General features: G+C 40.7%; 1 protein-coding gene across 2 annotated transcripts in view; it reads right to left on the bottom strand.

Annotated features, from left to right (window-relative positions):
* The window catches only part of akt1 (v-akt murine thymoma viral oncogene homolog 1), a 40,104-nt gene extending 20,536 nt beyond the window's left edge, over nt 1–19,568 (bottom strand). The window contains exons 1-2 of one of the 2 annotated variants that reach the window (XM_061744369.1): nt 19,345–19,568; nt 12,018–12,194 (exon numbers count right to left, since the gene is read on the bottom strand). In XM_061744369.1, coding sequence (XP_061600353.1) covers nt 12,018–12,063 — 46 coding nt within the window. In that variant the 5' untranslated portion in view covers nt 12,064–12,194; nt 19,345–19,568. The remainder of the gene's footprint in view (nt 1–12,017; nt 12,195–19,344) is intronic. The other variant, XM_061744368.1, reaches the window with a different exon arrangement.
* Between the last annotated feature and the right edge of the window lie 8,413 nt (nt 19,569–27,981).

Genomic DNA, 27,981 nt, shown 5'->3' with positions numbered 1-27,981 from the left:
GGAGCGGTGGCGACAACGGAGCCGCGTAAACAGCAAGCGTCTTCAAATCTTTTCACTCTGGAACTTCAAAAGTGATTGTTTACAGACCCCTGAAAGGCCGGCTTCGTATGGATGACACGCTGGTTTGATAAAAATACTTTTCCATCTAGGCGTGAGCTTGTCTTCTTATGAATGGGGCCTAAAACTAATTAAAAAAAGTCAAGTAGCAGGCAGGAGGTGCAAAAGCATTCAGCCAAGTGATCATTAGCAAATGAGAGAACCTCCAGTAGCCCAGTGGTTTTGGCAGCTTGATGGTCTGAAACATGCATGTTTGTGTTAACGCAATGCCAAGGAGGAAAGACATCAGCGATGATGTTAGAAAGACAGCAACTGCTGACCCTTAATCTGGAAGTCAATTTAAAAGCAATATGCTATAAATCCTATAGCTAGAAAAGATTGTTCACAAGTGGAAAACAAAGATGGATGTCAATGTTCCCTGGAGTGGACAACTCGGCAAGTTCATCCCCGAGTCAGATAGTCCCCAGCAACCCGGTACAGGATAAAACAGCTATAGAAGATATATCCGGGTATATGAAAACGCACGCACGCACGCACGCACGCACGCACGCACGCACGCACGCACGCACGCACGCACGCACGCACGCACGCACGCACGCACGCACGCACGCACGCACGCACGCACGCATATTCTGAAGCATGTGCAGTAACGATATATATTGCAACATATTCTTGTCCTCTGTGTTATAAATATATAAATTTATGTATATAAATAACACACATCAAACTGACTACTCACATACCAGATACGTTGCAGCTGAACAAACACTTCAAAAAAGTATAGAAAGCCACTTTAAGAACATTTATTGTGCAAATTAAAAAAAAAAAAAAAAAAAAAGTACAAAACCTTTCAGGTCATTTATAAGGTGAGTTATGGATCTTTTTCCAAACAATTAAAAAAAATATATATATATATATATAAAAATAGCATAATTAAAGATGGAGATAATTTGAATAAATAAAAATAAGTAAAATGTTGCAAAAAACGAAATTCAAAATTGTTTGAACTGAAGTGCCAAATGTAAAAACGTTTCTTCCTGCTTTCCTGATTACTTATTCATAAATGTTATTATATTGCTCAAAAATAAAGCTGCACATATTTGAACTAAAAACCCCTTCAAATTCAACTTCAGCTTCTTTTCCGCTAAATATAAAACAACAAAATTCAAACTTACAATATCGATCACACAAACTCTAAACATCTGTGTCTGTGCTCCGTGTGTGCAGTGATGGAACTACTTTGCACATCAGGGGGTTTGCCAACAGTCTCAGGCTTCCGTGATACTCTTTTGTCATGTAGAGTGCCTTCGGAAAACGCTTGTGAAATATCAGTCTGCTTATGTGTAGCGCTACCTCTTTTCCTTCTGCTTGACTAACTGGACGTTTGTGAAGGATGCAGTTTTTGTCTTTCAGCGTATTCCAAAACTTGCTTTGTTTTGAGGTGATAAAACAAATTACTTGTTATTCACTCTCTTGGCTATCGTTTCTATTGTGTGCGTATATATTATATATATATATATATATATATATATATATATATATAGATAGAACAGACCATAAGTTTGGACACACCTTCTCATTCAAACAAATGGGGTAGTGTGTCCAAACATTTGGTCTGTACTGTATATATATCAACAAACCAAACTGGAGGGGTTTGGCTGTAATGAGTACCGCCACATTTGGTGAAAAGCAAAACACAGTACATCAGAACAAAACCTTCAAACTGCTGAGCACAGTGGTGGATGGGTGAGGATTTGGGCTCATCTCACAACTACAGAACCTGGGCACCTTGCAGTCATCGAGTCGATCATGAACTCACCTGTGTATCTGTTCCTGAGTCAAATATGAGATACATGAATGATGAGGCATAATAGTTTTCCTCAGATTGCTTTTTCATTTTGGCTTTGTTTTATTTAAAATAAATTATTGAATGAATAATGCTTTATGCTTTTTGTGGACATTTTTAAAGCACAGCTGAAGACATACTTTTACACACTTGCTTTTAATTGATCTTTTAAATTATATTAAAATACTGTCTGTATTTTGATTATTTTAATCGATCTTTTGGGTTATGTGTTGGTTATGTCCTCACTATGCTGCTTTACTGCTATTGTTTTTGCTTCCACTATGCTGCTTTGATTTTTGTTTTATGCCCTCTATTTCTATGTTATGTTTTATGCCTTAAATTTCTTTTTATGTGAAGCACCTTGCGTTGCATTTTATGTATGAAAGGTGCTATACAAATAAAGTTTATTATTATTATTATTATTTATCACCCAACATTGTATTCATCCAATTCTAATTTCACAATAAGTGATTTATTAAAGCTTATTAAAGAGATGTGTATGTATGTATATAATGTATATCTGCACTACTTTGAAATCACAAAAGTACTTATTCAGTTGGTGGAAGAATAAAGTTTAAACTAAACTGCATTAAATCCAACCTTCCAGATTTTCATCTTACACCAACTCCCAAAACGACACCAAGAGATTTAACTTCACATGAATGTTTTTGGATATTCAAGTAATCTGGAAGTCAACTTATCGTAAGAATCCTAGGGAGTAAAAGCTAGCCATGCAGACATCTTGAGGAATTAGTGAATTAAAGGGAAAAATGTTAAAGTCTTTACACAGAAAAGGAAGAGAGGGAGTGACAGAGCTTAGTGGCTGTTTCCGAGGGGCGTCCTGTTCTATCCGTCTCTATGTGACAGCTACAGGAATGTTGAGGTCCCAGCTGCTGTGGCTTGTTGGCTTTTAATAAGACACATGATGTAGCATTCATCCGGTGGCCCCTAAAAGAAAGACCTCAGTGTCCCAATAATGTGTCTAAACTAACAGCTCTGTTGTGCATCCTTCCCTTCCTCATCCATCCCTTCATACATCGAGTTTCTACTGAAAGTTTTTGAAATTTTGTTTGGACAAAGATTATCGTAGTGGACATCTGGCACAAGATAAACGATATAACACATACACACTCGTGTCACAAGTGGGTAGATGATCTCACGCAGAGTGAGAAGAAATGAGAGGGTCAGACAAAATGTGGCTCTCAGTGCCCACACCCAGTGGTGGGACTTCCTGAGAGGGCTGCTGTTGGGTTTTGTCCCCGTCTGGCCATTCATGGCTTGGGGATGAGAGGAAGGGAGCCAGTGGTAACTGCATGAACCGTGCATGTGTTCGTGTCTGTGTTTGAGTGGTGAGAATCGGATGAGAAGGGGGGTGGTGGGCGGAGGTTGAGGATTAGGGAATTAGAACTCCAAAGCGAGGGAGGAGGGGGAGGGGACTTCGCCTTTTGTTGGTTTTTCCTCAGCCGCCCCCGCCATCCCTTCAGCCCTTTTCTGCCGGGCTCTGCCTGTAGGCTGCAGCTGCGGCTTGCCACCCTGTGCCCTGCATCCTAATGAGCCGCAGGCTGCCCGCTGCAGAGGAGAGGGGGCTCCCTGATGCAGGGGGTCACCATTGAGCCCCAGCAAACACAGACTCCACCTCCACCACATCTTCCTACAACACAAGGACCTGAGCTGAACTTTTCATCAGACCCCAACACCCACTTATAGATTTACCAAACACTTTGCAGCCAGAGACTGGCAGCATTCTCAACTACCCCTGTGGTTAGACCCCTTTATTTCATGCTCTTTAACATCTTGCTGACACCTAACTCCCAAAAGTCGTGTCGTATCTTCGTCTCTCTCCCATACAGCTGGATGGAGGGGAAATCCACCGGCAGCAGCATAAACAAGTTGCTGCTTAACAACCTCCCTGGTCTCCAATCTAACCCTATGTGTGTGTGTGTCTCTCTCTTTCTCTGTCACTAGGGCACCCCCTCCTCCCCCCCCAGACCAAAAAAAAAAAAAGCTAGGGGGTTGGGGATGCAATGGAGGCTGCCCCTCTTTCTCACGCTCACAAGAAAGCCCTCACTTCTTCTCCATGGTGAGTGACACCTGCTGATTACCATAGAGACACTGTGGGAAGTTCCCCCCTGCCACACTGGGGCTGAGATTTGCCCCGTCTCCCTGGATAAACAAGCAATCCATGGATTAGTTAACTGGGTTACTGCACAGCAAATAAACAAACACATTATTTAGAGAAATTAGTGCCAATGAACTCTCGGTGACTGGTATAAAAGTTGATGTTCTCAAACAAAGAGGAAATAAACTCCAGGGGACACCACCTCCCCGAAGCAGGTACTCCGCAGCTGTTGAAAGTTTTGAGGACAAGTGTTTTTGTAAAATCCTTGCCTGTCCTCTGAGTAACTTGTGAAATATTTTCTGGAGGAACAGTAAAAGTTGATGTGGGATGTAAAACAACTACACATATGGTAAGAATCTTTGACAGACAGCTGAGACATCCATCTCCTTTCATCATCTTTCCTCTCTAAACTGAAGGGTGATGCTCGTGATGTGATTGACGTCAAAGACTGGGAACCTTCTGCTGATCCATAACTGCGCCAGGAGATGACTTGTTAGTGGGGATGTTATCCTAGCAACAAGGTTTTCGGGGTGGTGAGCCAAGAGGGGATGAGCTTGCCGGGGTACACAACAGCTATGGGAAAAAGGGGGCATAATGACGACAAGTAGAACAGGAAAAATGTCATACTAAGAATGAAAGAGAACAAGAGGGAGGACAGTAGGGGTGGGTATTGGGAAGGACCTCACGATACGATACGCATCACGATACTTGAGCCACGATACGTTACACATTGCGATATCCCGATTATTATATTCTACATAGTTCACCGAAAAATTAAAAAATGCATTACACATCTTAAAATCCAAGTTGTATATATGTACATCAGATGATAGTGATGGATCTTAAAATCCGAGTTGCACGTTCATCAGATTATAGTGACAATTCATGGGACAAACTGAGTCAAAACAATGTTTTATTATAACTATACAAGCTAAAGTTACTACATATTTGTATATGTTTTTCATATTATTTACATCATATGAAATTAACCTTAAATTTAGTATGAGGTTGCTTTAATTATGTGGCAAATGATAATAAACACAAGAAAGATGGGTACTAAAACCAAGGACAGGCACAGTGATCAGTCAGTATAGATATAAATCCATAAATAAATAAACCGCTGTCCATTATTTTTCATTTTTTAAGGACAGGCAATTGTGTTATATAAAAAATAAATTATAAAATGAAATAAAACGTGAAATAAAACCTGAGCTCAGTGCAGGGCCCTCCCAGGGTTGGTAGAGAGTGGCAATGCCCAGGACTGTCACTTAGGTAGGAGCACTGGGTGATATAATGGGAAAAAAATCGGGGATAAAAAATATAAAAAATAAAAAATAAAAAATAAAAAAAAATCGATATTCAAATTTTGAATATCGATATTGAATCGGCTGGAAAAGTATCACGATATATTGCCATATCGATATTTTTGCCCACCCCTAGAGGACAGAGATGAAGACAGTGAGGAAACAACACAAACAAAAAGGAAACAGCGAGAAGAAAACACAGAGACAGAGAGCCACCACAGTTGAGGCGAGCAGGCGGACTCTGCACAGAAAAGTAAGCACACAGCAGGCTTGCCGTGAAAGGAGGCAAATGGCGGAGGTGCCACCTCCTGCAGCCTCCTGGTTCCACCACCATGCCAGCCAGCCTGCCAACAGCTGCACCACAGTCATTTACTATTCTCCACCACATTTAACAGGAACACTGCTTCCCATTACCTAGAGCAGGGGGTCTTCGCTGACGGTCAGACACCCGGCTAGAGCGCTGGCTTCCAGCCGTGAGACACTCTGCTGCTGGACGCTGCCTACAGCAGCTCCACCCGACGACCAGGCTGCCACTGCAGCTTCCACTGCTGCTCATAAATTAGGGCTGAGTCGGACTATTAACTGCCAAAGTTGGGGTTACATGCTGTAGAGTTATTTACAAATGCTGTCGAGCGGTAGTCTACTCTACTCTTTACAAGCAACACAGAGCCAAGTCAACATGTCTGAACTCTGGTTTCCTACAATTTGAATGAACATGACACAAAAAGACGGTTTGAATTTTCCGTACTGGACATTTTCATGGTTGATGTTTTCACATCACCAGCTGCCATTTATCAAAGGCTGCAAACATCAATGCATCTTTGAGGACATCTTCAGAAAAGGGTAAACTAACAGCCTTTATAGACGTTAGGTGGCAATATTAAGATTGGCAAACAGCGTTTATAGACAGTGGCAAACAGTGCCTGTGAATGTCCTCATGCCATTTTTCACACACGACTGCTGGCGAACATGAAACACTGAACCACAGCAAGAATAAAAGTGAAAAACAGCACCTCTAAACTGATGTCAATATCAAGTCCTTTCCTTCTGAGTGAAAAACTTTGAAAGATATGAATGTAGGCAAACAGAAGAGCAGTGAAGATGAAGCAGTTCCACCTTAAACACACTAAAGGAACAACAAGGAAAATCTTTTCCATATCCGATTTACTTTCTATAAAATATTTTGAAAATGTTTTAATGTTTATAGACCATTAATATGGAAGAGACAAAGCTGAATGGCATACATAAATCTACTGTGATATTTATATACACACACACACACACAATATATATATATATATATATATATATATATATATATATATATATATTAGGGGTGTAACGATACACTAATCTCACGATACGGTACGATACACGATATTGAGGTCACGATAACGATACGATATAGCAGTATTTTTTTAACAACCTTGAATGAGGTAGTCATGAGGAAATTGTTACAGTTTATAATGCTTTATAACTGTTTAAGTTTTAAACAGAAAGCCAGGCCAACCATTTTCCACAAACTGAACTAAAAGTAAATGTCAGGTTTGCATTATGCATCTTCAGTTTCATACAAGTACAAATATTTTGCCACAAACTGAATAGTTTCTCTCATGTATGATTTGACTTTTTTCTTTTCCAGAAATTTAACAACTAAAATTAAATAAATAAATACAAGTAAATAAATACATACAATTTTACATCATAAAAAAGATTGATTCATGCTCACCTTATAAGTGTAAGAGGAGATTTATTTTTGTTAAGGTTATTTTGTTAATTCAGGGTTCATTATTTTATAAATATATTCTTCATATTCTGTAAATCAGGGACTATAATTACACTAGTCAGTTTATCTTTAGTGATTAGTATGTTTTAGATTGGGCGGAGTGATACAGCACTAGGTGCTGTGTTGATGTTCTAAAATCCTACACTGTTGAGGGACATTGAAGTACACTGGAACTCAGCAGAAGTTCTCCCCGTGTTTATAATACTCACGACCCCAAAAAGGTTTAATTTAATAAGGTAAGGCTTAACTCTACACCAGACTTACATAAGTAAAGGTTCAGACCTCAAAACAGGACTGCAAAACGGGACTAGTTTCTTCTGAGCGGAGTAAGATTTTGGTCCGTGCGGTCCGGCCGCGGTCGCGGTCGGATGCGCGTTACTAATCAACACAATAGATTAATATAAATAACCCAATATCGCGATACACTTTGTCACCTCCACGACACGTATTGTGACATTTTTGTATCGCGAAATTTCGTGGCACGATATGTTGTTACACCCCTAATATATATATATATATATATATATATATATATATATATATATATATATATATATATAAATAAATAAATAATAAAATAAAAGGATAATTTCCTTTTTATGAGTTTGTTTTCTAGATCTCTCACCATGGAGGTGACTATGTTTGCAATGTAGGTAAGATATTCCCCTAGTTGTGAAGGAAGTGTGTGAGTGTGAGTGTCTGTGTGCTGCAGAAGCATGTAGACCATGACAGGCATAATGAGAGGATGTGCAGGAGACGGGCTGAGAGCAGCAGCAAATCTGGCACTTAGTCAAAGACCCCAAGTCCTGAGACAGTCATCATTGCGGTATCATGAGACATCCCTAATCAGGTGGGTCTGATTCTTTGAAGAGGGCTAGAAACATTGCCTTCTTTAGCAGGATATTATCAAGCAAACCACTGCAAATCTGAGTGGATTCCTGCAGGTCTGCTCAACAGATGAAAAGCTGAAAAAAAAAAAAAAAAAACCCAACAAACTTTCATCTACTGTGTCTGGTGTTTCATAACACCCTAGCAACCCACCCCCACCTTATCCCTCCTCTGTCTCATGCACTTTGCTGGACCACCAACAAGGCTTCGCTCGGAGGATCAGTTAATGGCTGTCCTTGTGCCACATGACCAGCAAAAGAGCCAATCAGCTGATGAGGTTCAAACCCAACCACAAGAGGATCTCTGTGGCACGTCGCACACAACATCAACCAACTCTCCTCGGGCTGACTGGGTCACTGAGCAATGTTCTGGGAACATCACAAAGACGCTGCTCAACTTCTGTCTCTCTTCTCTGCCCCTTTATCTTTCCTTCGCCATCGCTAATGCTGTGTTCACCGCTTCTCCCCCCCCCCCCAGTCGCCAGTCCTCTGCTCCTCATGAGTTGGAGCCAGCTGAGCGTGCTACCCAAAGCCAACAGTTGTTGTGGCCTTCGTTAGGCTAACGAGGGGGCCGGCTCTTTATACTTGTCAGGGAGCAAATGAGTCAAACAAACAAGGGCCAGGGAAGAGGCGAGGACATGCGAGCGCTGTTCTGTTGAGCTTCACTGAGTTTTTGGCCACAACGCTTCCCTGGAAACTAGGGAACCCACAATCTGCCTCTTTGATGTCTGATGATGCTCTGGCTTTGATGGAAACTTTGGAGAAAAAACACGCTGCAAAAAGAAATAACATGCCGCTCCGTCTCTGTGGCCGCTAGAGGCCGTAGGCACATTCAAAGTGTGTGGGTGAACACTGTGAAGGATCTAAAAGGGAAGTATCATTTGGGGACACATAACAACTGGTTATGATAGTAACAACAAAGTTACAGTGTTTGTGCAAGCCTGTACTTGCGATGTGGTCTGTGCATAAGGGCACTGGGTAATGTCCTGCTGGCAGAGGAACCTTTAAATAAATATGCTCCACACTGTCCATGCTCACTCACACACACTCTCACACACACACACACAACAGCGTCCTAAAACTGCCCTTCCCGAAAAGAAACGGCCACAACAACACATCCCAAATACTGTCCACAATCCAGACATCTCCCCAGTACAAGGCCTGAGAAGAAAGAATGAAGGTGTGTCCTTCAGGGTGAGATCATTTCACTGAGCGCAGCCTGTCTGGAAGAAATGTGCCAATTTCTCCAAGGCTGAGAAACTGGAGCTGTAAAGATGGATTAGCTCTACAAGGTACTAAAGCACAACGCCTGCTCTACTCCGTGTCTGGAGTCTTGACACAGTTTGCATGTGCATACCGAAGATGACTAATCAGAAAGGAATCAAAGAGTGAGAGTGAACAGTGCGGCTGCGTTCAGCCGGCATGCCAGAGCTGCTGTGCTTTGTGCTCGTAACCGGCCCACCATGAAATCCAGTCATCATGTAGAGCTAGTAAATGCGTACCGGTGCAAAAGAAGAAAGAAAAAGAGAAAACACTGAATATGCTTTTACAAAGTTATACAAAGAAAACAGACGAGCGCTCGACCAGGTTCATGGAAAACACAAAGTGTTGATGGAAATATGAAGGTCTATCTTTCCTAAGACATCAAATTGGTGTTTTGAGTGCACACATGGGAGTAATTAGCATGGTGAGGCTGTTTAAGCCATTTATTATCACGCCCACATGGAGATTTGAGTCACTTGGGTGGCGCTACCACAAAAAAAAAAAAAAAAAAAGGCAGGATGGGAAGATAGTTTTGGAGAGCGGGTTGCCAGGCTGAGGTGATGGACAGCGAGACGGGGCTACTGCAGGTTCACCTTCTGTGCAGTGGCTCTGGGGCAAAGACTGCATGACAGTGATGCGACACTAAAAGCCTTCCTGTCAAGGAAGCAGGCGGACGTCCTCCAATCAAAACACGGAGGCACTGGGTGACATTTCACAGGGCACAGCTGGTGGACTGAGACAGCCTGCCAACTCACTATTCCTGAAGGGTTGTTTGTTTAGCGCGTGCCACAACTAGACGGGTGTCACTGCTCAAACTGTGCGTGTGTATGCGTCCCGACAACCTCGCGGCTTTTCTTCCCAGTCATTATTTGACTAATCTTGGTTATATTTTACACTGGCTTGCTATTTGAATGTTCTGTTCTTATCAGCACTACTGTAGGTGTGGAAAATGGACATTTGCCAGTTTTGTGTCACAGACAATAAAAACAGGGAAGGGAACAACAAACATAGTAATAACTGGGGAGTACATAAATTTACTGACCCGGAATGAATGACACAAGCCAATCAAATGTGATCTGTCCACTTCCGAAAAGGGTTTTGTTATCACTAGGTAGACATAATTAAAAACAAACTCTCCACCTCCAGTGCGATTCCAAACAGAAATTCAGGGATTACACATTTTGGTTTACAGATTGTCATGAAAAAGTTTTAGATAACTCTAGTAGCACTAGGAATGGGCGATATTTTACCGTTCACGATATACCGTCAAAAAAATTCCCCACGATAAGAATTTGTCATCTCGCGATAAATTCCCGTTGATGACGTTTTTGTGTAAAGCTGATTTATGGTTCTGTGTTAAATCGACGCACAATGTACGTGAAGGAAGGAAGGAAGGAGAGAGCAGGAGGAAAGAAAGAAAGAAAGAAAGAAAGAAAGAAAGAAAGAAAGAAAGAAAGAAAGAAAGAAAGAAAGAAAGAAAGAAAGAAAGAAAGAAAGAAAGAAAGAAAGAAAGAAAGATTCCCGTTGATATGTTTTTGTGTAACAAACATGGTGGATCTGAGTCATTACAGTTTTGCAGTACAGGTGGACTCATTTAATTGTTTTTTATTAATTCAATTTAATTGGTGTAGTTTAGTAGCATTTAGTATTCTTTTAGAGCAGCGTTTTGGGGGCTCCAAAGACTGAATGTGGTGATAGATTTATAGTTACAAAGGTGGAGTTGAATTGTTATTTTTTTTATCGTCATTTTTAGCGTTATCGGGATAAAAGCCAGAAATGATCGTGATAAATGTTTTAGTCCATACCGCCCATCCCTAAGTAGCACTCAACCTTTAATACTAACACAGAGTGGAGGAAACAGGTGTGTCCACCTGAGGCTAAACCGAGCCTGGGCGACGTAAAGACACTGCTCCGCTCAAGCCTCACAAATGTTTCTAGTGACCTGCCCCCGTCCCTTTACCCCTCTAGTCTTGGTTTCCCTTCTTCCCGTAAATACCTGCTCCTCTGGCTCGAGGCCCGGGGACATTGGTTTTGGAGACGTTTCTTATCCTTTTTTGCCCCTGGTGGTGATGGAGTGGGTTCTGTGAGGTTGCCGCAGCTGAAGGCAGAGTTAGTATGTGCCCATAAAGCTTCTCAAAGCCATCAGGTATGTGAGGAATGCCTTTTCGTACAAACAACAGGACTCACGCCCGACACAGAACCCCACCACACCACACAGCAGGAGCAGAGGAGCTAAAAAAATGGGGCCTACTGGGGACTCTGCAAGTAAGTTTGGCTCCTTAATTCAATTTTTTTTTAAAACAACAACAAAAAACATCTAATTGGTAACCACACCCCTGTACATTCACTGTGTGCACAAACATCAACTTAACCTGTAAATTGGTGCCAATTCAAAATAAAGTAAAACCAACATGTACATTTCTTGGATACCAGTTTGGGTTTAAAAACAACACGCGGCTTAATTTTAAACTGCAACACAGCGCTGGATGCAAATACATTTCCCCTACAGCCATCAATAAAGGTAATGTTTATCAACAGTTTTCAGAGTCTTTGCATATTTAGCATTCCGACTTCTACGCTGGTTCAGCTAACCTGCGTGATTGATCAGTGGAGTTTTCCACTACAGGAGCTGACGGTTATTACTCTACAGCTTGACCGTCAACAATTGAACATAATGTTAAAGACAAAAAACTAAATATAAGTGCATGATTTGAGGAGGGGGAAAAAAATACAGATTAAACATCTGTATAGTTACCTCTTTTATGCAGCCATCCCTCCTTGACGATCACCACATTGGTCATGTTGGTGGGCAGGATGGAGGATCCAGGTTTCCCACAGTGAGAGAGACAACTTTGTTTCCTTCACTCAGCTCTGTGCAGGAGCCTGGAGACGGGATCCGGGGGTTTAAAGCTGCCTTCTCAATGGTGGTAACCTATTGGTTGCAGAAAAAGTAAAAATTAGCCCCACTTCGAGGTGAAAGAGTTTTTTTTCCATTTGTCTGAATATTAACCCTCAGGTCAACACTGGGGATGGGAGGCAGCAGAACAAGTGAAGATCCTCGTGCTTTATGGCCCAGATAGAAAACGACGTGCAACAGCCGCAGCAATATCCTTTTAACAAGTGGAACCTGCAACATTTCAAGGTTCAAATAACTGTGCATGGCCGTGGTTTTTGGCATTCATGACGAAGTCTCCCGTTTTGGAAAATTCCACACTGTTCACAACCGACACAGCCATTCCTGACTTTTTTTAAATGTATTCTAAATTCACTGTAAAACACAAGATGCACCTCTGACTGAGAAGGGAGACATTTTCTCCATCTTGAAAATGTACAAGTTACCAAAACTGTTGACTTGAATAGATGAAAGAGAAAATATTGTAATTTAACTTTTAACTTTTTTTATGCTGTAATGAATTGTTCTCTCTTGCAATATTTGTATTTTTATTTTTAATTCAATGTTTTTGTATGTATTTTGTATGATATTTTGAGGACCCCAGGAAGAATAGCTGTTGCAAAGTGTAAAAGCTAATGGGGATCCTAAATAAAATAAAAAATAAAATAAAGAGTAATACACCAAAAAGCCAAAGACCTTCAGATTCGTATTTCAATTCCCTTTATTCTATAACTACTTTTAACTGTTATCAAAGCCAGAATCAAACACAGACCAAGCACACTTCCTATAATCTGAAATTAACGTTTATTAATCACCGATATCAGATGGGTATTCCACTTAAATTTAAAGAAGCACAAAGGAACTTTTTCAATATTTTTATTGGCTCCCTGGGTCCCCCCTTTAAGCATGGAGGTCAAGTCACTTTGCCCAAAATGTAGGTGCACGTATTCACACAAGCCCCGTTTGGTCCACTTTAAATAGACCAGAGTTCATTTGTTTGTAATGTCCAGTTCATACAGAGAGCTGTGAATGCACAACCAAACTCTGATGCTTGTCAAAGTAGCTGATTCTCGTCTGCCTTAAAATGTAAGTCACAGTCCAAAGCGGACCAAATGCAGGAAGTGGACTATAACGTGGGGCGTTGTTGTTAAACACAACCTAAACCAGTGTTCACCAGCCCTTTTGGCAAGGGTACACTGCACTGCCTGTTTTACACGTTGCCCTGCTCTAATATACCTGATTGGATCAGCATCAGCTTGTCATCAATGTCTACAAAAGCCTCTCAATGGCTCACTAACTTGAGGCAGGTGCGTTAGAGCTAGGCCTGTGTTGAAAAAAAATCGATTTACCAATTCTAAATCGATTCTCATATTAATTACTAAAAATCGATTCATGTCTACAGATCGATTTTTTTTCTTTTTTTGGGGGGGGGATTTTTTTTATTTTCTTTTATTTATTTATGTATTTTTTTTCATCATTACATTACAACTTTTGGTTATTTTTTTGTTTATCCCCAAAAAAGGAATGTTTTGTTGGACACGGGAATAACTGGTGCCATGTTTTTTCCTTTAAATATGTTTAAAGGTATGAAAACATTAAAGTGTTCAGTTGTAATTGCATAAATTGTCTACATTTCATTACTTTATATACCTATCTTGGGGTTACATTTGCAAAAAATGCTAAAAACCAAATTCTCAAAAATTTAAAACCAAAATAGACCGAAAAGAACAAATAAAAATGGAATGTGGGAAAAAATAAAACCAATTTCATACGTCTCTGTTTGCTGCCCTGGATCTGTTTGGTAATTCTGACCCAAGATGTTTCTGAAAGCAGTTATATCAGCATTCTGGGAGCTGCCAATACTTGCTGTTTAATCTCAATATAATACTAGTAGTAATATTTTGCATAACTACAGTCATATAATTCATGCAACAGCTCAAAAAACTGTTTTAATAACACTAACCCAAATCAATATCGGAATCGAAAAGAATCGGATCGAATCAAATCTTGATAATCGATTCTGAATCTTAAGAATCAGAATCGAATCCATTCTTGACATTTGAATCGATCCTCAGCCCTAGTTAGAGCAGGGCAACATCTAGGACATGCAGGACAGCGTGCGTCGTGGAACAGGGTTGAGAAACCCTGACCTAAACAAATGTGCATGTAGTGCGCGTTCTGGGAGAAATATTAGTCGGACGTGGAGTGGGGATGATCTAAAAGCTCTGATAGAAGTATGATAAACAAAATACATATCACAATTGCTGGTCAAGTGCTCATGAGAGCAATAAGGTTTGCAAACTAACTAGCAAGGAAGTTGGAGTTTGAAAGCAAAATCGGACCGGCTGAATGTTGAGTCCTTGATCATACCAAGTCTACTAGTATTAGATGTTAAAACGGCCTTACTCTCTTCTTTTCCTCTCATTACTTTCTTGGGTATCTTACTTGCCCCTGACATGGTGTCCGCTGCAGCTGTGAACCTGTTTCATGACTGTTGGTCTGTGGCAGTACCGTAAACATGATTCAGAGTTGTTGCAGGAAACGGCCAGGACAGGAGTCCAAAGTTGTTCTCATGGTCTTCAGACTAAAAATCAGCGGTAGTAACTTTGGACTCCTGCCCCGACCATTTCTCGTGACAACTGCATATTGCTTCAAGATAGATTTTATTGTGGAGAGGGGGAGAAAAAAAACCTCTTTAGTGTCGCTTTATTATTAAAAAAAAGGGCTAGTTTATGAGGAAACTGACTATTATCCTCGTAAACATGATTAATAGTCTTTGCAGTAAATAATGTTTCCTAAAGCAGACTTCTATTTAAAAAAAAATTAAATTTCCTCAAAAGTCATCAATAATCACATGAACCACAAAGCAATTAATTTTAATACCATTATATATTATAAACTTTATGCTAAATCTAAAATGTTGCGTCATGTACGATCAAAAACTTTAAATCAACTGTTAAACAAATGGGATTTTAGTTTAAACAATCTGATTTATTAATAATCTAGTTTCATGGCAACATTCAATGAGGATCAAGTGATCCCATCAAAATAACTTAAAAAACCAACCTAAAGTGGATTTGTTTCACCCCTTAGACGATTAACATATTTTTACTCTGAAAGAAAGCTATATTTTACTTAAATTATTGCTTTATAAGTTCAGTTGTGTTCTCGTCCAATCTCTAGTGTCCTGAGAATGAGAGTTTGGCTGTTCTTTTTGCCTTTTTCATGAGTGTATTCATGTACGCATGTACTGAACCTGCGGTAGAGGAATTACAGACATGTTAAACAAATCATGACGAGGCACAATGGTTTTAGAGAACAACACCAACTTGTTCTCTGGATTACACTTGTGAAACAAACAAAAGAGAAAGAAAAACGACAGCTGTCACATTAGAGAATAAATGTGCGTTAGGGTCTTTAGAGTAAAGTGCAGCACTAAAAACTAAATATGGGGTAAAGATGAAGCTGCAGTAGTAGTAATAATAATAATAATAATACTAATAATACTAATAATAATAATAATAATAGTAGCAACAGTAGGCTTGTTCACCCTCGAAAGAATGAAAGCAGACACAGTAAAAGAGCAGCGACAGTCATCTGACGAAGTGGCTGAGCTCCATCAAACTCTTCAGTTATCCAACTTCTCAAAAGTGCATACTAGAGAACCTGTGGGCTATCATTACCAAAACACTTGACCTTTTGATTCACTTAGGCTTCTTCATGGCATAAAGGCAGCATTGAACACAGAAAAAGAAGCAAAACAATGATCAATTGCAACGCTTGCCCACACAAATGTCACATACTGCACCAGGCAATTTCTGGCTATTGATGGAAATCAATTTCCCTGCTGCTCCATCACAGAAAGGCCATCAAAAGAGAGCTCTGTTTGACTAGCCTCATCCAGTTCACGGGTGGAGACAACAACAGGAAGTGACTGTGACTATTGACAGAATACGAGTCATATCTGTACAGCCCCAGGCTCGGCTACATCTGTCACTGAATGTGCACGCCAGACACCTTTTACTGTCGGCCTGCTTTCAGTGGGCAACACTGAGCTCATGACATCAAAGTTTATTTCTACTAAGAGTTTTTGTTTATTGCACTGGGTTTGCGGTGCTCGTCTCGCACAACTGATGTCAGAAGGATCGAGGAGAGGGATTTGAAAAAGTCCACTGTGTGCAATTCAGCCCCGGAATCACTCAAAACCGTTGGATCCCTTCAGCATCTTAGGCTGCACTCTGTGACACAGGCATGCACACATTATATACACATTGGGATACATCACACAAACAAACTTGTGCACACATGCGCCACAGCCAAAAAAGCAACACATGCACAAGACTCTTTCTTGAGCCACAACAGAGCGCTGCTGTTTTAATGGGAGCGACCTGTTGCTACTGCGGCCTGTGTGGAAGAGCTGGGCTGCAGCCAGCAGCCACTGAATGAACCCAGTACCCTGACAGCGGGTCACATGATCTGCAGGCCTCTGGGCCACCGCCTGCTTGCTTGCCCTGATGTCAGGGCGGTTTTCAATCATTCATCTTTCTGGCTCCAGCTCGAGGGCGGAGGGGGCCCTTTCAATGCAAATCAGTGTCATGCAGCAGAAGATGCCACACACTGTGCCTGTCACCAGGCCAGTGAGGACAGTCCGATGCGTCTGAGGCAGGAAGCTGAAAAATCAGGCTGACATCACCACATCACTTCCCTCATCACAGATCAATATTTTCAAGCCACTTTTTCCTCCTTTTCTCCACTGCTGCTTCGGTAAACAATTCAGAAGCTGGTTTATGATTACAAGAGGTAGAACATTACTCTGAAATATTTAACGCCTATAAGAAAGGATACATCAAACACACTTACCTGTTGCTAAAAAAACAACAACAAAGAAAACCCCTGAGGGAACCATTTGTTTGCGTTTTAAAAATAACAACGCCACCGTTGAACCAGATCGAGAATGATGTTCCTCTTTCATGCTCCCTGAAAACAAACCATTAATAAGACTATTGATGAAGTTGTAGCTAAATACCAAACCACGGTAGCTGGGACGGTGACGGACAAGTAGACCTGCTGGGTTAATCCTGTGATGACACGAACAGCAAACCGTTTATGACTCATGTTAATGTATTCATTTTTATGCTGTTCAGACAAGCCGTGAACTATTTTAAAGATGCAACGCAAAGCTGAACTCAGAGGTTTACAGGATTTCTGCAACTCAAATAGTGACTCGAATAGCAAGATGAGTGAAACTAAAAGTATTTTTAACGCAAGTGTTCTCATTTTTGAGACGCAGACCGAGAGGAGCTCCTCTGTCACGTGATGCTTTGAGAGGTTTGTATCTTACTCAGTCATAATAGTCTAAAAGCACCTGTGGCCGGCCAGAACCGTCTGCTTGCAGGGACAAAATTTCAAACAACATTCCTCAGATTCTGCATGCAACCAGTGGCACATTTGCGTCAACGGGGCTGCGAGGGGATTGGGTGGGAGGTGACTGGTATTTTCTAAATAGGACTGGGAGAGCCAAGCAGTCACTGGCTGCATCATTACGCCAGCTTGTTGCGTCTTCTCCAGGTCACATGCCAAGTCCCCTTGCGTACACAACCAACAGACATGGTCTCATGACTGATAAAAAACATTTTGACACTTAAAGCCATTAGGAGTACAGCATGCCTGGGGACAATGTTCTAACCTTGTGAGATGGAGACAAACAGACATTAATAATGTGATGTTTATCTCAAGTTGAACATGAAAGCTGTACATCCTGCATGTCCATTAAATCTGAGCTGCTTCTACTTAGTAAGCTTCTCTGCGTAGCTAGAAAATGCATTCTGTTCAATTGGATTCGTGAGAAACCTCCATCAGTAACCCAATGGTATAGAGAAATCTACAGAGTTCTTCCGATGGAAAGACTCAGTGCCAAATTAAAAAACAGAGAAGATAACTTCATGAAAATTTGGTGGCCTCTCATAGACCATTTGCCCAGGGATCTATCTGCCTTGATTTATAAAAGGAAGCGATTCTTTGGATTTTATTCTTGCAGTTTACCTTCTGATGTGCTCGATGTGTGCTGTGTGTACTACACAATATAACTTTTTTTCAATTTACACAGTAACTGTGGTGTATCTATAGATGTGTCAATTGCCCTTTTCATTTTCATTTTTTTTTCTTTTCTTTTTGTTTGTATTGTATTCTGTTTTTGATTTATACCTTCTATGTTAATACTGAAAATCAATAAAATATTATTATGAAAAAAAAAAAATCTGAGCTGCTTGGAGCTGCTGTTTTTTAGATGTCCTGTAGTTAAAACGTGATTTGGTGAACAACTGTCACTGCTGTAGGTGGGATAATAACAGTGAAGACTGTAGGAACTTAAAATAAAACCACAAAAAACATGCATTATCTCATTGCACTGATTACTGGAGAGGAATACAAGAAAAACACACACACAACTGTGGCTTTATCTCACGACCTCCCAGGCGTTCAAATCATGACCAAAAAGGCCCAATTTCGATAGCCTGTGCAGAGTGGAAAACAAATCTGAGCAAAAACTGTGCCACTTTAATCCACAGACAAACTGTGCTAGAAATAACAAAGCCAAAACGTGCAGCAATACATTTTCCAACCCAAGCAAGTAAACAAACGCAGCAGAGAGTTCATAACAATGAATGAGCTGCTCTCTCGTTGAGCTCATTTGTTTTCATTTGACTCCTGGGCCATAAAAGTCAAGCAAAAACAACTTTGGAGCAGAGGTGACGCCGATCCGAGCAGCATGGGTGCAGACACTTTGGCTTGTGAGCTGTTTCTCAAAAGTGGTCATTGTCAAAAATGAATGGTTCGCGTCTTAAAGAGGCTGGCGCGCTGTTTGTGTGTAATAATAATAAAAAAACAGCAACAAAAACACAACGCGTTGTAAATGTAAATCGACTTTCGTGCTGAATAACTTCTGTAGTGCCTCATTTCACGTTTGCATTTAGCGATAGAGAGGATATGGGGCCTAGCAGGGCAGCTTGGGTGAGAATAAAGCCTGAATTATGGTTCTGCGTTAAATCGACGCAGAGCCTTACGCCGTAGGGTTACGGCGTAGCCTACGCGTCGCCGCGGTACCCATACGCCGTAAGGCTCTGCGTCGATTTAACGCAGAACCATGAATCAGCCTTAACCGCATCCCATGTAAGTACAATGGGGGACCTACCCAGTCTAGCTGCCGACCTCTTGTAGTTAACCAATGCGAAAGGAAACGCGGACGTTTTACCTGGACAGGAAATTCAACAGTGTGTCCGTCTCATTCTAGTGGGCTGTTTCGGCGGTATTTTAAGTTGATAAGTCCTTGAACAATGTGGCCAGAAGTGCTCTCATTTACTCCGTTTCTCTCGCCTTTCTTCCACTACACCTCCCAAACGCGCTGTCTGCACTGCCTCTGTGGCAGCGCGCTCTCCGGGGTCCTACCGCCGACCCGCTATCCGCCCGCACTCACAAGGGAAGTAGTAAGCTCCTCTGTAAACCCATTGAAGAAAAAAAAAGGAAAAAAATAAATAAAAAAAAAATCCTGCAGTCTCTCCACAGGAGCTCTGCATGGCCTTAGTGAACTCTGTTCTGTTTTATCTGTGCTGGTAGTTTCAAAAACTGTGGCTCAGGGACCCACAGAAGTCCTGTTAAGGTTTTGGAGTACATCTTCTTCTGCCATGAGGGATTTGAATACACTACACTGGAGCTACTATGCAAGATTCACTTTTTGTAGTAAGACGCTGCTGTGTTTTGTTTTTAGTTTTTCCAACTTGTTTGGGAAAATTGACCTAATAGGCAAGGCAAGGCAAGGCAAATGTATTTATATAGCACAATTCAACACAATGTAATTCAAAGTGCTTTACATTGACATTAAAAGCGGCAAGACATAATTAGACAGTAAATAATTCGACATAATTAGACAGTAAATAACAAATAAGATTGAATAAGATGATAAGAAAAGAAGTAAAATAATAAAAAGCACAAGCTGTTAAAAATAAGGGCAGTAGAATACAGCAGGTAAGTTTAATTTAGGGGTACGCTTGAGTAAACAGTAATGTTTTTAACCCTGATTTAAAGGAGCTGACAGTTGGAGCAGACCTCAGGTCTACAGGAAGTTTGTTCCACCGGTGAGGAGCAGAATAAGTGAACGCTGCCTAATAGGCAAGGAAAGGCAAGTTTATTTGTATAGCTCAATTCAACGAAGGTAATTCAAAGTGCTTTACGTAAACATTAAAAGCGGCAAGACACAATTAAACAGTAAATAACAAATACAATGAAATAAAATGATAAGAAAAGAGGTAAAATAATAAAAAGCACAAGTTGTTAAAAAGTAAGGGTAGTAGAGTACAGCAGGTAAGTATTTAATTTAGGAGTACGCTTCAGTAACAGTAATGTTTTTAGGCCTGATTTAAAGGAGCTGACAGTTGGAGCAGACCTCAGGTCTACAGGAAGTTTGTTCCACCGGTGAGGAGCAGAATAACTGAACGTTGCCTCACCTTGCTTGGTTCTTGTTCTCTGGACACAAAACAAACCAGATCCAGATGAACCTCAGGGGTCTGGGAGCTTCATAGGGAACTAACAGATCAAGCATGTATTTTGGTCCAAGACCATTCAGGGCTTTGTAGACCAGCATTTTAATACTTAAAATGTAATACATATGTGTATTGATCATCTAAACAATTCTATATTTAAACATTTCACAGTTAGGTTCTTATCTGATGCCATTCTTTAACGTGATATAATTAAGGAGCATGTAATTACATTTATTTCTACAACGTAAAATGTAATCTAATTATGTAAAATGCCAACAGAAAAACAACAGCTAACAAAAAAATTGCATGAAAGTAAAAGTACATTTGCAACAGCTACGATTTAAAAAAGCAAACAAAAAAAAATAAATGGAGTGGATTTAAAATTTTCTTTTAGACATGCAGGAGGGGAATTTCGGTGGTTTGCTTATGACTTATTTCAAGCAACATCAGCTCAGAGGAGATTACAAATGTCAAGTCTGATAAGGCTGAAAAAGACGTTTGAGCTGCTGTGAAAAAGCCGCTGACATTTCTGGTAAAATCCAACAAGCTAAGAGAAGTTCAGATTCATGGACAACATCGGAAGGTCCATGATAAGCCCTTCTGAACATAATTTTGCATGCATGTTCCATTTTCTGCAGGTCACTAGAGGGTTTCTTTTGTTTGTTTTTTTAATACTCAGACATGAATTTTTCAATCACAATGACACACATGGGACTTATGCTGCCTTACTAACAGCAACTACAAACCCTGGAAATGCTCTTTATTATGATTTCTAAATAAAATGAAAGCTATTCATTATAAGAAAGGTGAAAGAACTGTGTCAAGTAAACACAGTCTGTATAACTGTTTGCACTGACTTGATTTTAATTTGAGTGATGTAGTGCACATGTACAGCAGACTATATTCATGTAACTTGCTGCGGTATGTTATGTTATCTCATTTATACTCATTTTCACTGGAACATAGGGAGGTTTATTGTCAATGTTGAGTTACAACTATCTCCGAAAGGCCTCAAATACCTTGTTAAATGTAAAGAAAAACTGTTTCACATACTCATATATAGTCTTAAAGACAAGTCACAGGAGTATCTCCTGACCTAGCACCGCTACAATTGTTGATGAAAAAGCTGTGCTCATGTTGAAGCCAGCAACATGTTTTATAAAAGTTGCAAACAAATAACAAAAGACTGGAAAAACTGAGTTACATAAAAAAGGGGAGGGGGGGGCAGATAAAAACATCTCAAAACAAGTTTGATTTGCAGCACGTAATTAGTATGATTGGGTTTAAAAAGAAAATCCCAGAAAGGCTGAATCTTTCAGAAATAAAGACCGTCAGCATTTCAGCACTCTGAAAAGAATTAACAGTTCAATACAATGAATATAACTTTTTTTTCCATCATGTCTTGTTAATGATTTGGACAATATTTTTCATTTTCTGGGGAGAAATCTCTGTATACATGGGAGAAGGGTGAAAACTTGTACTGAACACGTGTGAGCTTTAGGCACCAGACACACCCCTGCTGCGGACATCACTACATGAGCTTATGATCACAAATTAAGACCTTCGTCAATGAAGATAGCTCATCCCCACATCCACAAATGCAAATTAAAACTCTTCAGTGCAAATAAAAAGATCTGCTGTAGGCCTAAAGTCATGCAAGGTAGACGGAAGTGAGAGTGGGAAACTGTCCTGTGGTCGCTTTTTGTTAATGATTGTTGCTATATCCTCCAGACTAAAGAAAAGAGGTAGCATCTGGCTTGTTATCAGCAGACAGTTCAAAAGCAATCACCTTATGATGGTATTGGGAGTGTGTGTGTGTGTGTGTGTGTGTGTGTGTGTGTGTGTGTGTGTGTGTGTGTGTGTGTGTGTGTGTGTGTGTGTGTGTGTGTGTGTGTGTGTGTGTGTGTGTGTGTGTGTGTGTGTGTGTGTGTTGGAGGGGGGGACTTAAATTAACAGGGTATGTGCAACTTTCACATCTGTCAAAGCACCATTTATGCTGAAGAATATATACATGCTCTGGAGAAGCATATGCTGCTCTAGAAGTGATGCTTTTTTCAGGGAAAGCCTTTTTTCATTCCAGGAATAGAATGCAAAATATCTAATTAATGACAATTTGGTTTCAAAGACCTAAAAACTTGAAAATCTAATTTTACTTGAGCTGATAACACACAATTGTAATTTATTGTGCCTTTATTTAACATAACATTCACAATGCCGGAGGGGAAACAAGCAAGCCCATGGACTGATTATGTTAATAAAAGCTAATCAGAATCAGTAGTTTATTCTCTTGGAATCCAATTAATGAAATAAGTTCACAATTGTGGTTTAGAGCAACTTTTATTGGTAAAGAGACTGGGGAGGTTTTGCTGTTTATAAGAAGTATCAGCTGATGTGAGCCATGTTTTGAAGGGGATTAAAACCAGATAGTTTCAAATGGAGAACATTTTGTATTGTAGCTACTCTTCCTATAAATGGGCTGCCAAGTCAAGAACCCAAAAGTCACAGCTGATTGGCCGAAGCCGTCACTGGCACTGGCACACATCTGTGTTCATGAGTCGACCTACAAGTGGCTGTACAAGATATGGTGTCCGTGGCTGAACAAAACAGAGGAAGCAGCTCCTCTACGAAATAATAAAATTAATAAAAGTCGAACATTTGGCCAAGGAGCACCTCGAAAAATGTTTTGTGAGCTCATGAAACAAGAGTTGAATTGTACAGGAGGAATACTCAAACCCACATGTGATGTATAAAGGTCACAACTTTAAATATCATCCAAGTATGGTTGAGGGAACATCAGGATTTGGGCATGCTTCCCTGTCTCAGGCTCTCTACCGCTTGCCATCCCAACTTTAACAAAATATCCAACTGGATGATGTCAGTTTCTGTCTGCCAGGTGAAGCTTAGTAGAAACTTGGTGATACAGCAGAACGACGCCCCTAAGAATTAAAATAAATCCACCAAAGAATGTCTACAGAAAAAGAAAGTCTGCCTTTTGCAATGCACAGAGTCCAGACATTAACCCATAGAGATGCTTCGGAGTAGCATCAAGACAGTCATTCACGACACCAGGCATCCAACAAATGTCTCTGAGCTGAAGCAGTGCTGGAAAGAGGAATTGCAAACTTCTGAATGTTGTGGAAGTCAGATCCAGAGCTTGAAAAAGCACTTGTTTGAGGCACACTGCTGCCAAAGAAGATTTGATGGGCAAATAACTCTAAGGGTTAACTTATAGCGTCTAATACAGGGGTCGGCAACCCAAAATGTTGAAAGAGCCATATTGGACCAAAAACACAAAAAACAAATGTCTGGAGCCGCAAATGAAGGAAAATGAAAAGTCTTGTATAAGCCTTAGAATGAAGGCAAATGGCGAAAGGTGAAATGTCGAGAAAAAAGTCGAAATGTTGAGAAAAAAGTTGAAATTTCGAGAAAAAAGTCGAAATTTCGAGAAAAAAGTTGAAATGTCAAGGAAATAGTCGAAATTTGGAGAAAAAAGTTGAAATGTCGAGATTAATGTTGAAGTACAATCTCAAGAAAAAAGTCAAAATTTCAAGAAAAAAGACGAAATGTTGAGAAAAAAGTCGAAATGTCGAGAAAAAAGTCAAAATTTCGAGAAAGAAAGAAAAGAAGATAAAGAAAAAAGGAAAAAAAGAAGAAAAAAAGAGAAAAAGGGGAAAAAAGGTAAAAAAAAATAAAAAAAAGAAGAAAAAAAGGAAAAAAAAAGGTCAAACATTTCTGAAAAAGCTCCAGGAGCCACCAGGGCAGCGTTAAAGAGCCGCTCTAGAGCCGCGGGTTGCCGACCCCTGGTCTAATAGAACAGGAGTTGTCTCTAGGCGCTTTCCAGAGGCCCAGAACATGACCCCCGAGCAATTATTACATAAACATGAACAATGGCAGGTAAAAACTCCCTCGTGGGAGTAAAACCTTATGCCAAACAGTGGCAAGAAAAACTCCTCTTTAGGAGGGAAGAAACCTTGAGCAGGACCTGGATTATAATGGGGGGACCCTCCTGCCAAAGGCCAGATGGGCAGAGCAGGAAAAGGGAGATCAGAAAGAGAGGATGAAGAACAGAGAGAGGAGAGACACAATGGTTAGTGAACTACAGGGATGACTATATAAACAGATTCAGACAGCAGACACTGAGGTGGTCAGAGGGGGGGGACTGCAGGTCAGGATGTCGGTTTATAATTTCTTGTGTTATCAGCTTGAGCCCACCCTGTTGGCCTGTTATTGTGACTCGGATGAAGATCAGATCACATTTCGCTGGAAATTCCTGTACAAAACTAAATAGTAAAAAAAGGGTTCACATACATTTTCCTGCCAGTTTATGGCCCTCAGATTTACGTATGACGTTAGATCTGAATATCACCTTGTGTGTTATGATCAGCAGTTTACAGTCAAACCTTCACAGAGACCACTGAGCTGGAGAGGTAGGAGTTAAACTGGTTTGAGACAGGTACAGACAGGTCAGCTAAGTCTACCTAAAGAAGCCAGGCAGTCTGAGTGTACAGTATCAAATGTAGCCCTCTGTCGACTCAGTACAAATGTCTCTAACTTGGAGGTCCTTCACAAGAAATATTCTGGAAACCCCTCATTATGTACTGCCATACTCTCCATGTGATGTTTGTTATTTCCTAAGTTCCTTCAACTTTCCCTCAAGCATAACATTGTTCATCAGCTTAAAGTTAAATCAGTGTAAATGAGCAGTTGCGGTAGAAGTGCATTATGATATGAAAACAAGATATTTCTGAGAAGTTGTGCAATAGGTGATAAGTAACGTGACAAAGTGTGATGAAAACACCATCGGCCTTTGTGTCCTCTGTCTTTCACCTTCGTCTCCTGTTATTTCCCCCCTTTGTCACTGTGTGTGATGTGCTGCTCGCTGCTACTATGAGTCAGCTTTGCCAAGCTGTTCCTGTCATAAAAAACAGTCGATTGAGGGAATCCCATATTTTCTACTCCCGCCATTCAGCGGTGTTATCCTCCTTTTTCCTCCTTGGCAGTCTCGGGCCTGGTGGTGGGAAGGCCTTCTTTGTTGTGCTGCAAATTCAAAGCATGAGTAACAATATTAAAGAATCAAATCTAAGTTGATTATGCCTTTCCTTTTAAAGGTCTTTGTCGACTTGTGGTACGACGTTCAGAATAAAAAAAGACAGTACAGAACAGAATTTGATGAATTTAATGAATTTAATTTAATGCACAAGGAAAACAGATAACGTGCTAATAACAAGTATCTGCAGAAGGGCAGGAGGTCCGCGGCAGGGAGGAGGTGAAACAAGGGGAAGTGCTGGCAATGTTGTTTGAACTGTCACATCAGTATGATTAGATAAATGTTACAATTACACAAAGCAGTTGCCTGAATCGGCTGCACAACAACAATGTCAAATGCGGAACAGTGTACTTGCGTAAATAAGCAACGTAGGGATATTTATCTGCTTTAATCAGTACAGCTGTTGGGATAAATCCAGCCTTGAACGATTTCCTTCACATCAACGTCTGGCTCAAATGTAGCTCAAACTCACCAAACTGTATTTGAAACTTTTTTTTAAGGAACTCAGCCTTTTCGCTGACGGCAGATATGTATGTCTGGAAAAAGTGGAAATGTGCATAAACAGCTGGGTTCCGACGTATCAAAACAGCTGGAACCGGATGATGAACTATGTGGTCAAATAATATGGCCTCTCAAGCGCTAACAGCCAAAGGATGTTAGATGTTTTTGGAAACGTGGCGATGCATCGCAAACAAGCCACTGTTACGATGAGACTGTGCTCCCATGGAGAGAGTGATTTGGTTGAACTGTGGCTGGATGGCTGGCTGGCTGGCTGGTCGGGCTACACTGGAATGCGGGGTCTTTTGTTTGTCTGGGAGAGGAGTGGGTCAGGGGGAGAATGCCATTGATGATTGCAGAGAGGAAGAATGAACCTCCAGGAAGTGTTCTCGCTGTCCCTTCTCCCCCACTCTCATTCTCTCTGTCTCTCTATCTTTTCTCTGTGTGTGAGAACCTTCACCGTGCCGAGCCTCTCTCTGCTGAGGCCACGGTCCCCAAGCACAACCACTGCTTTGTCTTTCCCTGTGAACACACACCCCTCCTCTACTGGGCGCCTACGTTTGCCAGGGCCAGAGAAACACAGGGCCACTGCTCCTATTCTTATCCACATCACTGCCTCTGCATGGATGGTGCGTATGTGTCCGAGCCGGGCATCAGTCCTCAATGGTAAAATGTTTTTCGCACACCTGACCCTACAAACATTTACTCTACTTGGGAGTTCTGTCATAAACAATGAGCCTTTCGTTCTCGTTCCGTTTGCTTATGATCATCTGGACATTACCACAGAGCAGGTGTCCTATCGGCGACGGTAAAGTCCGGACTAAAAATGGCATAAAGCAGTAAGTGGATAAGAATCCAGCCAGCGGCCCCTTCTAACTGGTGGCTACCGCCTCCCGTCACATTGCTCATTCCCCCCTGTGTCAGAAGGCTGTGAGGAGCTGCAAATGGCCCTTTCAAAGCGCACGACAGCTGGAACACAGGGCAAAGGTGACTCAAGCAGTTGGAGGAGTGCAGAGAAGAGGGGGCACGAGATGAGCAGCTGCAACTTTGAGCTCCTGTTTCTCTACTTTGTCACCATCCCTTGCTTGAATAATTACAAATCACATTTTTTGCTGATATTATCTCAACTAGATGAACATAATAACTTAAAATCACCTTCATTTCCATCCTGAGACAATTTGAAATTGTCAAAATCGAATCACAGCTATGACCTGGGATGAATTGGTTGGTTCAGTGCAGTTCAGTAAATTCCACGACTCCAGGCGAGATTAAAAAAGATCTCAAAAATACCACTGACCTTCGACAGCGTCTTAAAATACATGATTTATACTTTTCTATCAGAGTAGATGCCGTAGTTAGCACTGATTTAGGACAGAAAAAGTGTTTCTTTCACCCAAATGAGAAGCCAAACCACATGCAACATTTTTGTGAAGCCTGCTAAATTAATCAAATTCCCAGTCTGGTTTAAACTTCAAACAGGTCTGGAAACTTTGGAGAGAAAGGGAACGTTTAGATCAGGAAATACCATATTCAACTTTAAATTCATCCACTAGTTGTTGTTTTTTTTTTCTCTCCTTTGTCTCTGGCATTTACACTTGAGCAAACATGTGGCTCCCCATCTCACCACTTTTTAGTGTAAAAGTTTATAAGCAGTGGTGGACAGTAACGGAGTAAATTTACTTGAGTACTGTACTTAAGTACATATCCAGAGGATTTGTACTTTACTTGAGTATTAGATTTATTTGGT

The sequence above is a fragment of the Cololabis saira genome, chromosome 16 (assembly GCF_033807715.1).
Source record: "Cololabis saira isolate AMF1-May2022 chromosome 16, fColSai1.1, whole genome shotgun sequence".
Taxonomy (NCBI): domain Eukaryota; kingdom Metazoa; phylum Chordata; class Actinopteri; order Beloniformes; family Belonidae; genus Cololabis; species Cololabis saira.
The sequence above is the reverse complement of the archived record's forward strand: the minus strand, read 5'-3'. Positions and strand labels throughout refer to the sequence as shown.